This window comes from Tasmannia lanceolata, unplaced genomic scaffold, assembly GCF_043159265.1.
Source record: "Tasmannia lanceolata isolate RefF3 unplaced genomic scaffold, GAP_Taslan_0.1 ptg000018l, whole genome shotgun sequence".
Taxonomy (NCBI): Eukaryota; Viridiplantae; Streptophyta; class Magnoliopsida; order Canellales; family Winteraceae; genus Tasmannia; species Tasmannia lanceolata.
The window spans coordinates 70,083,398-70,095,992 of NW_027518695.1; the positions used below are offsets into that span (position 1 = coordinate 70,083,398).

The 12,595-nt window shown below is 39.6% G+C and overlaps 1 protein-coding gene across 1 annotated transcript; it reads left to right on the plus strand.

The window, feature by feature from the left end:
• Positions 1–4,875: 4,875 nt before the first annotated feature.
• LOC143850670 (uncharacterized) lies at positions 4,876–5,951 on the plus strand. Its single transcript, XM_077359894.1, has 2 exons — positions 4,876–5,239; positions 5,311–5,951. Exons 1-2 carry the CDS (start codon positions 4,876–4,878, stop codon positions 5,949–5,951), a joined length of 1,005 nt encoding a protein of 334 aa, XP_077216009.1.
• Positions 5,952–12,595: the final 6,644 nt, after the last annotated feature.

Genomic DNA, 12,595 nt, shown 5'->3' on the forward strand with positions numbered 1-12,595 from the left:
TTTAATTAAAAAAACCTAACATTTTGACATATGTCAACATCTCGATCATGAACAGGTATATGTGCATTACTTGGTTATATATTTTTATACCATAAGCATTGATTTAGGGGGAGTACCTAACTCAATCTTCATCTACTCCTAAATTGCTTTACTTTTTAGTACACCCTTTCTGTCGATGACAAAAGGGGGAGAAGTTTGAAATTGATTATCTATTCAATTGACTATATGCACCATATGCTTTTAATTGTTATCATTTATCTGGGTGCATATATTGAGGGGGAGTTCCAGTATTCACTTGCCTACTATGTCACTCCACACACACCTCATAATCAATTTTGTTTGTCATCATAAAAAAGGGGGAGATTGTAAGCCCAATGGTCTACTCTCCAATCTTGTTTTGATGATTCTAAACATAATTGATTGTGTTTTTGAATACTAATCAATTTTCCTTTGAAGTGTTGTGTTTAAGATAGGATTGATCATTGAAGAAACCAACACACTACATGGTCATGCTTGAAGATGTACCCAACAAGAGTCAAATGAGCTAAGTGGAGCTCACATCATCTCTCAAGCAAGCATACACAAGATGGAAGATCAATTGAAGACCAAAACTAAAGAGATTGAAGGTTGCATAGGTATCATTGTACATCCCTTCTCTTTAGATTTTCAAGTCAAGGCAAAGTGTTTTTAACAAAGCTTTTCAAAAACACGTAAAGAACTTTAAAGGTTTAGTGAATGGTTATGTGGTGGACCAACATGTTGGGACCCTCATAAACATTCCATAATTATCATAAGAGTTGAGTTCCAAAAGCTAAAAATCAAACAAGCAATAAAAAGTCAAATATGCTGATTTTTAGGCTTCTCGGAACTCCGAGATTTTTCTCGGAGCTCCGAGCTCGGAACTCCGAGAAATGGTCCAGTAGCTTCTAGCCATTTTCTCGGAACTCCGAGAATATTTCTCGGAACTCCGAGAAATGGTCCAGTAGAAATTTTCATCTTCTGGCCGTTCTCTCGGAACTCCAAGAATTTCTCGGAGCTTCGAGAACCTCGCGACAGACCAAAATATAGCCGTTGGGATTTGAATTAATTTTTGATTTTTGATATTGCCACCCCCAAACGGTCATATTTTGATGAGGGGTTATATATACAACCTCAAGAGGATCATTTCCTCTCTCTTGAACATTTGAAAAACCCTCTTAAGCACTCAAGCAAATTTGCAACCCTTTCAAGCTTAAGATTTTGTTTTTCCCAAACTTGCCTTGCACTTGCAAACCTATTGAATTTGGATTTAGAGCTTTCACTTGCAATCATCTTTGAAGAGCAATCAAGGGTCTACAAAGAGCATCAAGCTTTCAAGAAGAAGCCAAGCTATTTCTCTTCCATTTCTTGTAAAGGTGTAAGGGCATCCTATTCTAATTCCCTAGAGAGCAAGCGCTTAGAACTCGGCGAAGAAGGAGAGTCATTGTAAAGGTGTAAGGGCATCCTTATTTAATATCCCTTGAAAGTGTAACCGCCTCGGAGCCAGGCATCATGGAGATCTCCAATAGTGGAAATCCTTAAGGACGATCTTAAGAAGAGTGGAGTAGGGCTTTGCCCGAACCACTATACATCGGTGTGTTCCTTCTTATTCTTGCACTTTCATTATTGTTTTTGGTTTGGCATTTCATTGTGTCTTTAATTATATTTGCACTAACCAAAAATTTAATCAAGTAAAGAAAATTCAAATTAGGGTTCATAATTAATTTTCAAAAGGGCTAATTTAGTGTTAAAATCAATTCACCCCCCCTCTTGTTTATTTCAACCCATTTATACATTTTCGAGGGATTTTCAGAATAATATCCACCCATTTATACATTATAAAGGCTGTATTAAGAAACTTACAGAGAGAGATGACAGAGAGAGAGAGAGAGAGAGCGATCCGATTGAAGAAAACCCCTCGATGGTGGAGATGATGGCTGCTTCGTCTCTGAGGGTTTTTTTTAACCTGTTTATAGAGAGAGATGACAGAGAGAGAGAGAGAGGGTGGAGAGAACGAGAGAGACACAGCGAGAGAGAGGCTGAGATGGCTGCTTCGTCTCTGAGGGTTTTCCTTCAGAGAGAGACGGCGGCAGCGAGAGTTCAAAACCCATTTTCCATCGAATGAGGGTTTTGAACTTTTGAGTTAGAAAATGGGTTTTTCAACTGTATGGCTGAAATCAATTTCAACTTCATCCAATGGTATTTTAAGAGGGAGGAGTAGAAAACATTTTATAAGGGGCCGACTAGAGAAACTTTTCTATATATATATAAGAGGATTTTGGAGCATTGTCTACGGGTGAAATTAAAAGAGTCGTACATGTTGTTATGATGTTAAGGGATACAGGGAGAGATTTGAGGAAGAGAATAGAAATGAGGGAGAAATTTTAGGGAGAGAAATTTTAAAATGAAAAATAAAATTAGTAATTCATAAAGTGAATGTTAGTGGCAAATCAAATTATTAGTGGAAATTTTTTTATTTGAAATGGCAGATATGAGTTCCTTATGCATTTGACCTGCTCTTACATGCGTAAACATGTTTTAAACTTATCTAAGAGTGATTAACACCCTTGTGCCTCTAATTGGATTATTTCTAAAGGGATTAGATCTAGGCTTCAAGTTGTATATCTTTTGAACAAGATTTATTTGTACAAGCTTAGTGCTTGATCTACCCTTGCTAGAGGGTTTTGTATTTTCATTTTCTTATGAGGAAGAACTTGTAAGGGGGGAGTGGAGGTAGAGACGCAGAGCCATCTCTCCAGGGCAAGTGTGAAGAGACGCATGTAGCCATCTCAAGAATGAGTGTTAGAGACGCGGAGCTTTCTCTGGGTGGCCGAGTCTTGCGAGGCGGAGGCACATCTTTGTAATTGGGTTGATTCTCCTCCGTTAAGGGAATCCGTAGTGAAATCACCAAGAAGTCTTGGTGGAGTAGAGTAGGTCCTTGGTTGTGTCCGAACTAATATAAATCTCGGGTGCACTCTTTCTATCTCTCTCTATCTCTTTGTGCATTTGTGGTTTGTTTTGATTTGTGTGGTTACAGTTTATTTTGCCAAATAGTTTTTATTCCACAATATTTTTGGCAAAGTTCTTGGACCAAATTCACCCTCCCTTCTTGGTTGCCATCCATACTTGGGATCACGGAAGTACACACGATTAAACAACACCAACTCTATAGCTTAAGCTTTTGGATAAATTGGTGGGACCACTTGTAAATGGTGGGATCACCATGTGAGAAGGAAGGGTTGAAATGTAAATAATTAATTAACATCAACTCTACAGCTTAAGCATATTTGGGAATGGTATTTCCAATAGTGGGGCCCACATGTGAAAGGGAGTGTTGAAGTATCCACGATTAAATAACACCTAGTGTAACATCTTAAGTCATCTTGATATTAAAATCCACATGTAAGGACCATCCCAAAATGGGGTCATATGTTAAAGGTGTTAAAATATAGATGATTAAATAATTCCAACTCTAACATCTTACTATATTAAATTAAATATTTGTGTGACAATTTAATAAATTCCCTTATCCTTTTTGCCTTTTATTTAAAATTCCATTTATATCCTTTATATTTCAAAATTTAAATTCCATCCTTTCTAGCTTGTAAAATTACATTCTTATCCTTCTTCTTGACCACTAATCATAATTAACATTCCTAATCATGATTAAATCACTAATTACAATATTAAGTTTAAAATACAAGTTAAGAGTATTTCAAGTTCCTTGTAGGATGGTTTATATTTCAAACTCATGGATCTCTTCTACTACCACATTGATATAGAAAACACTGTGCACATGGCCATTCGAATCTCTGAGACTACACCCAAGGGAGGCATTGTTTCCGACCAAAGAAGAATCAATGTTCATTTTGAACCAGTCTTTCTTTGGTTTGGTCCAATTGAAAATTTTTGGAATCCCTTGCTGTAGCCTGATGTGAGTTCCAAAATGGAGAGCGATTTGAGATTAATTCCATCTTCTAGGCGAAGGAATTTAACTCGATCTCTGATGTTTTATAGGATGATGTTCAACACTAAAGCCTTATGTCTTTTTTTCTTCTCACGGGTCCTCATGTTCTGCTTGTTCCCAATGTCATAGACAACCATACTAAAGGCCAGTTTTGCAGTAGTTGTGGCTTGTCCCTCTGAAAGTAGTTCTAAGCCATCCTCTTCATGTTAAATTTTAAAGTGTATTTTTTGGGTAGCTTTATTTTATTTTTATTTTGAGTGTTGTAGTGAGGGCAAATATGTACTTTTGTGTCCGTGGGCATGTTTGTCTTTTTGCCTAGCTTGCACATGTGTGAGCCACACATGTTTGCTCCATCTTTTCCCACTACCTACCTATTTCAAATTCAAACCTTTACTTGGAACTCCAAACCCACTACTTCCCTAAGCATTTAAGACACCACTTTCCCATACCCACTACCACTTACTTAAGCTATCTTCTCTTTACTTTCCTTGACCAAGCCTAATTCTCATTTTTTTAACTTCACTTTGGTAGAGATTCTCCACTACTTAGACCTCCATTGAAGCTCTCTTGTGTGCAAGCTAGTGTTTGAAGAAAAGGCCAACTTTCCCATATTTTGTCTATGTATTGAAGCTTTCTTCTCTCTTTTTGTTCTTTATCTTGTAGTGTTGTTCTTTCTATCATATATTGAAGCACATCTCTTTTGGGCATTGTTCTTCTTCTCCTTTGGTTATTGTTCTTGGGCTAGTGTAAACCTCGGTTGCACTATTTGAGAAGAGGATATTCCGGTGTTGTGAAATCCGTCTTTCTCTATATGGTATCAGAGCCACAAGGGTGGTAGTTGGTGCTTGTCAAGATATCCTTGGTGAAGAAGTTCAATCGGTGCTTTGAAGATGGATATGAGTGGAAGGGTTAGTGGACTCGGCATTGAGTTGCTAAATCAATCAAACTACAAGATATGGAGAACATGTATGGAGTCTTATCTTGTGGGAGAAGATTTATGGGAGGTTGTTTGTGGCAATGCCGTTGTAGCTCCGGAAGATACACAAGAAAATGCTGATGTATTGAAGGCGTGGAGGATGAAGAATGCTAAGGCCGAATTTCTTTTGAAGCGGTCTATTTCGCATGACTTGTTTGAGCACATCATTGGGTGTAAATTGGCAAGTGAGATTTGGATTACACTTGATGGATTGCTAAACAAGAAAAATATGACTCGACTACAAATGTTGGAGAATGAGTTGGCAAATACTACACAAGGTAGTCTCTCTATTTCTCAATTTTTTTTAAGATTAAGAATCTTTGTTCGGAGATTTCTCTATTGGTTCCAGAAGAGCCTATTTCGGAGACACGAATGAAGCGGCATATTATTCGTGGGTTGAAAAGAGAGTATATTCCTTATGTTACGTCGATTCAAGGGTGGGATTGGCAACCTTCTTTGGAGGAGTTTGAGAATTTTCTTGCTTCACAAGAGTCTTTAGCTAAACAAATGGCGGGTTGTTCAATATCCGGGAGTGAAGGAGAAGCATTATTTTCAAGCAACAAGAAGCCTTCCAACAAATATAAAGAGAAGAAAAATATTCCAAGTAAAGGTGGAGAGGAAGGTGGATCATCCGTTATGAGTAATGGAAATCGAAAGGGTATTAAGTGTTACCGATGTGGTAAACTTGGGCATATACAAAAGAATTATCGTGTGAAATTGAAGGATGGCAATGTAGCCGAAAAAGTTGATGACCGAAAAAATGAAGAAGATTGGGGTAGATGTTTCGTGGCAGAAACTACTACGGTGGGTGCTTTGGCATCCATCAATTTTGAGGATGATTGGATTGTTGATTCCGGTTGTGGGCATCATCTTACCGGCGACGAATCTAAGTTCTCAAAGTTCCGAAAATATGAAGGCAATGACGCTATCATCACGGCAGACAACACCATATATCCAGTAGAGAAAGAAGGGGTCATTACCATTGGTTGAGTGAATGAGGATCTTATTACACTTAAGAGTGTGTTTCATGTTCCCGGTATGAAGAATAATCTTTTCTTAGTCGCAAATGCGGTTGATGCGGGAAATTATGTTTTGTTCGGGCCTAAGGAGGTGAAATTTCTTCGGAATATTTCAAGCTTGAAGGCAGATGTTGTCTATACCGGTAAGAGGGTTAAAGATTTATTTGTTTTATCGGCTTCAACTTTATATGTTGATAAAATGAGTACAAACGATGGCGCTTCAATTTGGCATGCTAGATTGGGTCATATTAGCATGGATAATTGAAGGTCATGGTGATTAAGAATCTAGTGAATGGGCTACCAAATTTGAATTCTTTTGGTGGTGGAAAGGTGTGCGAGGGTTGTCAATATGGTAAGGCACATCGTCTTCCATTTGACAAGTCTCTTTCAAGATGCAAGGCCCCATTGGAGCTTATCCATAGTGATGTAATGGGACCTTGTAGGACACCTTCACTTTCCGGCTTCCGCTATATATTATTATTTGTTGATGATTTTACTAGATTCACTTGGGTATATTTTATAAGGGAGAAATCTGATGCATTGCCTAAGTTTGTTGAGTTCAAGAAGACCGTCGAAGGTGTACTTCACAAGAAGATCAAGCGGTTGAGAACCGATAATGGTGGGGAGTTTACTTCCGATGACTTTTCTATATATTGTCGTGATCATGGTATACAAAGGGATCTCACTTGTGCTTATACGCCTCAACAAAATGGAGTCACGGAGAGGAAGATTAGGCATCTTGTGGAAACTTGTAAAAGTTGGTTGCATGCAAAGAACTTACCCAAGGCCTTATGGGCGGAAGGTATGGCATGTGCAACTTATGTGATTAATCAGGTGCCTCTTAGTCCGATTAATATGAAGTCTCCTTATGAGTTGATGTTTGGAGTGAAGCCTAGTGTCAAGCATTTCAAGGTTTTTGGTTCAATTTGCTATGTGCATGTGCCGGATGAAAAAAGAACCAAGTTGGATGCTAAGGCGAAGAAGTGTATTTTCATTAGGTATGATGAAAGGAAGAAAGGTTGGAAGTGCATGGATCCTACAACTCACAAGTCCATTGTTTCAAGAGATGTTGTGTTTGATGAAGTCTCTTCTTATTATGCTTTGGATGGTGGTTCTACTAATGGTGTGGGTGTAGGTGAGCACATCCTTGTTGAGGTTGAGCCTTAAGCAACAATAAACTTGCCGGTGACACCAAATGTTCCAATGGAATTTGGGTCTTCCTCTTCTTTGCCGATGGGGGAGCAAGGTGATAGGGGGAGTGATGTTGCATGTCACATTCAAGAAGATGAGAAAAATGAAGAAATTAATGAAGAGGAGTGTAGTGCATCACATTTTAGAAGATAAAAAAAAAAAGATTGTCAAGCTAGCATGGTATCGGGATGAAAACATGGTAAGCACTTATTCTTGTTTTCTTTCCGGTCCATTTGATGATAATGAGCCTTCTTGCTTTCAAGAAGCAAAAGGGGTGAGAGAATGGAAGGATGCCATGGATGAAGAGATGAATGCACTTGTGAAAAATGAGACTTGGGATCTTGTTCCTAAGCCTAATGATGTGAATCCGGTTACATGTAAATGGGTGTACAAATTGAAGCAAAAAGCGGATGGGAGTGTAGATAGATTCAAAGCAAGGTTGGTGGCTAGAGGGTTCTCTCAAAAGTATGGAGAGGATTATGAGGAGACCTTTAGTCCCGTTGCCAAGATGACTTCCGTTCGAGTTGTAATTTCATTGGCCGCTTGTCATGGTTAGAAATTGTTTCAACTTGATGTGAAAAATGCATTTTTGTATGGTGAGATTGACAAAGACATCTACATTGAGCGACCGCCGGGTTACAATTCAAGTGATCATCCGAATTATGTTTGCAAGCTCAAGAAAGCTCTTTATCGGTTAAAGCAAGCTTCAAGGACGTGGTATGGTAAGATTACCAAATACTTGCACTTTTGTGGTTATTTTGCATCTAACTCCGATTCTAGTTTATTTGTGAAGAAAGACAAAGGCTTGCTTGTTATTGTGCTTCTTTACGTCGACGACATGATAGTTACCGGCAATAATGATGTTGAGGTTGCAAAGTTACAGGATGAGCTATCTATTCGTTTTGAAATGAAGGACTTGGGAGAGCTAAGTCACTTTCTTGGCTTGGAGGTGGAAACTTTGAAAGATGGAGTGCTAGTTTATCAAAAAGGCTATGCGGAGAAATTAGTTGGAGGATTTGGGATGAATCAAAGTAAAAGATCCACTACTCCTCTTGATCCTAACATAAATATAAGGCGAGAAGAAGACAAGCTTCTTCCTGATCCGTGGCCATATCGTGCTCTTGTGGGTAGTCTCATCTACTTGACTATCACAAGATCCGATATTTCTTGTTCCGTTGGGCTTGTTAGTCGCTATATGTAAGCACCACGGAAACCACACTTGGAGGCGGCAAAGAGAATTTTGAAGTATGTGAATGCTACCCTTGACTTTGGGTTGCTTTACAAGAAAGGGGTTGATTTTGTGTTGAATGGATTTACCGATGCCGACTATAGAGGGGACTTAGATGATCGGAGATCGACTTCCAGTTGTGTGTTTTTGTGTGGATCGGCAGGTGTTTCTTGATGTAGTAAGAAACAAGACTCGGTGTCTCTTTCAACAACGGAAGCGGAATATAACGCCGCCGCTCTTGCGTCTCAAGAATGTGTCTGGTTGCGGTGGTTGATTGAAGATGTCCATTTACCTATCCACAATGCGACGACTATTCTTGGTGACAACCAAAGTGCGCTCAAGCTTGCCACAAATACGGCTTGTCATGCAAGAACAAAGCATATTGAGATCGAGCGTCATTTCATTCGTGAAAAGGTATTAGATGGTATAATTGGTGTAGCGGAAGTGAGGAGCAAAGAGAACATTGCCGACATCTTTACTAAGTCACTTTCCAAAGGACCATTTGAGCTACTTCGGGATAAGCTTGGAGTAGTTTCCAAAAAATCACTTTAAGGATGAGTGTTAAAGTTTAAAGTGTATTTTTTGGGTAGCTTTATTTTATTTTTTATTTTGAGTGTTGTAGTGAGGGCAAATATGTACTTTTGTGTCCATGGGCATGTTGGTCTTTTTGCCTAGCTTGCACATGTGTGAGCCACACATATTGCTCCATCTTTTCCCACTACCTACCTATTTCAAATTCAAACCTTTACTTGGAACTCCAAACCCACTACTTCCCTAAGCATTTAAAACACCACTTTCCCATACCCACTACCACTTACCTAAGCTATCTTCTCTTTACTTTCCTTGACCAAGCCTAATTCTCATTTTTTAACTTCACTTTAGTAAAGATTCTCCACTACCTAGACCTCCATTGAAGATTCATTGAAGCTCTCTTGTGTGTAAGCTAGTGTTTGAAGAAAAGGCCAACTTTCCCATATTTAGTCTATGTATTGAAGCTTTCTTCTCTCTTTTTGTTCTTTATCTTATAGTGTTGTTCTTTCTATCATATATTGAAGCACATCTCTTTTGGGCATTGTTCTTCTTCTCTTTTGGTTATTGTTCTTGGGCTAGTGTAAACCTCGGTTGCACTATTTGAGAAGAGGATATTCCGGTGTTGTGAAATCCGTCTTTCTTTATACTTCATCTATGAGTCTCTTGCTTGTCTTGTGTCTGTATGTAAGCCTTAAGAGGATGGAATGCCATATCCAAAGAGGAATTGGGGCATGCTAAGGAGTGATAATCAATCTCTTCCTTTTCTCTTTTGCACAAGGGGCAGGTAGAATCTGTTGAATTTCCCAGGACATGAGCTCATCCGTTGTACTAAGGTTCTTGTGAAGAGCTATCCAAGTTGTGAGCGAGTGCCTGGGAACATGGCCTTTGAACTAAAGGGTTTTTTGTCCACTGACTGGACTAGCTTTGCATTCTGAGGGTGCGTTCGGGTTAGGCTTCATTATGTCTATTCTTTGTTCCGTGAGAGCCTCTGTGTGGACAACTTTGATATCAATGAGAGATGGCTTGTCGAATATGCAGTCCCACTTCCCTTCGGTAAGGGATGATCAATGTTAGCTTTGTGAGGAATGTAAGTGTTAATTGCCTCCATAGATATTTGGTGAGTGACGGGGCTATATCGATGCCACAGTTGATGCCAAAAGTCCTTGTCCTTTCCATCTCCTATTACATGACATAGATTGTTCTTAGCGTATTCTCTTGTTCGTAGGATGCCTCTGAAACCCAGGATGGGTTTGAGGGCATTTTGATTACCCGTATATTCCTATCTTGGGTTGATCAGGCTAGGATTGAGATAATGCTAACTCGGGTTGGGCTAGGATTGGCCTCAACCCGACACAAACAGACCTGCATTGCACCCATAATTGTGCTGATAAAATTAGGAGATTTCTATTGATCTTGGATACATTTACAAGAGAATCAAGCAGTGCCTATATAGAGCACTTGGGAGAATTTATATGATGAGTGGCCGTGAAAACACGTGAAGTCTAAAAAAGTAGGTACGGCCCAATCCGTATGATGATCCAAACCGTTCATCTGTTTGGGCACAACGTAAATAGGTTGTGCCCCAAAAATCATTTCCATAGGATGATCCTAACCCTCCGATCTGTAGAAGATTCCATAAATGATTTTTGTGGCACTCCATATTCAGATCAGAGGGTTAGGATCATCCTATGGAAATGATTTTTGGGGCACAACCTATTTACGTTGTGCCCGAACAGATGAACGGTTTGGATCATCATATGGATTGGGCCGTACCTACTTTTTTAGACTTCACGTGTTTTCACGGCCACCCATCATATAAATTCTCGAGCAATTAGATCATAAACATAGAAAGAAATCAAAATAACTATAGAAAGAGATGAGATAGAATATTCTAATCTAACCTAATTACCAATTCAATATAGCTAGGGGTGCAACTTGGGTCGAGTTGGGTCCAACCCGACCCGACCCGACCAACCATTTGCTCAACCCGAACCCTACCCGAGTTCCAACCTGACGAGGTTCAACCCTACCCGACCCGAGGAACCCTTTTTGCCAACCCGAACCCGAGATCAACCCGACCCAACCCAAGATTTTAAGCTTAAAAAATAAAAAAATTATTAAAAATGTCGGGTTGACTCGGGTCGGGTTGCCCAAGCCCTCAACCCGAACCTGACCTGAACTCAACCCAACCCCGACTAGAGATTTTAAGCTTAAAAAATAAAAAAAATTATTAAAAATGTCGTTGACTCGGGTTGGGTAGCCCAAGCCCTCAACCCGAACCCGACCCCGACCCAAACTCAATCCAACCTTACTTTTTTCAGGGTTGAACCCGTCGGGTTCGGGTTGAGCCTGCCCAAGTTGCACCCCTAAATATAGCTGCCTAATCTAGTTGGGTTGCCTCATTTAACCAACTTGTCTAATCTATCACAATAAAATCCAACGGTCAGATCTCAATGTATCTAATATTCTCTAATACGTGCCCATATTCCACTTGATATGTGTGAGGTCATTGGAAAGAAGTACAATTTCCGACCTTCATTAGAGATCTCGTTCACTCCTTCAAGTCCTACAGATATCAACGGTCAAAATTTGTTTGAAAAAATGCCCGAAAAGCCTCCCTTCGGATCGACGGTCACAATCTGAGTGGGACAGGTCTTTCCCATATAAACAGGTAGCTTCATAACAGATCAACGGCTACATATGCTCCATATACGATGGGCTGCGAGTGCAAAAAAAATCTCACTCGCGAGCGTGGCCCTACCATCCCAATAAAAGTTCGTAAACGTTAAGTAAAGGGTATTTCTGATATTATTTGCAAAGGATAAGGGTAGTTATGTACCAAAGCCGATATTTCTGTTTATTTAACGTGTCGGATGTGAGACTCCACTCCCTAAGTCCCTATCCGCCCTTCTCAAAACAAACACAAACAAAATACATCGAGACCGTTCAAAGTTCCACGTCATCGATCCTCGCAGAAAGATCGAACGGTCAAAACATCCCCTCCACGTCGCAACAGAAAGATAGGTTTGTTCTTCTGAACCCAAGTCTCGAACCCTGGCCTGAAAAGGTCGAGCCCTCTTTCTCATGCTTATCCCCCAACAAAGCTAGAAAAAGCAGAGATTGAGAAATTCATTTTTTTAGGGTTTCATTTTCAAAGCCATTGCCATCTTGCAGCGGGAAAGTAGATAGAGAAAAAAAAAACGAGGTTTTCCGCCGTTATTAGGGTTAGGGTTTTTCGTTATTCGACCTTTTTCTTTGCTCGGATCTAGGGTTAGGGTTTTGATATCTCGCTTTTATTAGGGTTAGGGTTTTTCGTTATTCTACCTTTTCGATTGCTCGGAAGTCGGATCTAGGGTTAGGGTTTTGATATCTCACCTTTATTAGGGTTAGGGTTTTTCGTTATTCTACCTTTTCGATTGCTTGAATCTAAGGTTAGTTTTGTGATATCTCGCTTTTATTAGGGTTAGGGTTTTAATATCTCGACCATGGTTTTGGAATCTCTTTCCTAATTTTCGGATTCCTTTTGTTGATTTTTTGGTTTATAGGGATTGGAAAACCTAGGGTTAGGGTTTTTATATTCCGTCCATGGACGGAATCAGATCCCGAGTTGTAGAATCGGAATAGCCGGTCGATTTGAGGTGGTTTTTGTTTAATTTAAATTGTTT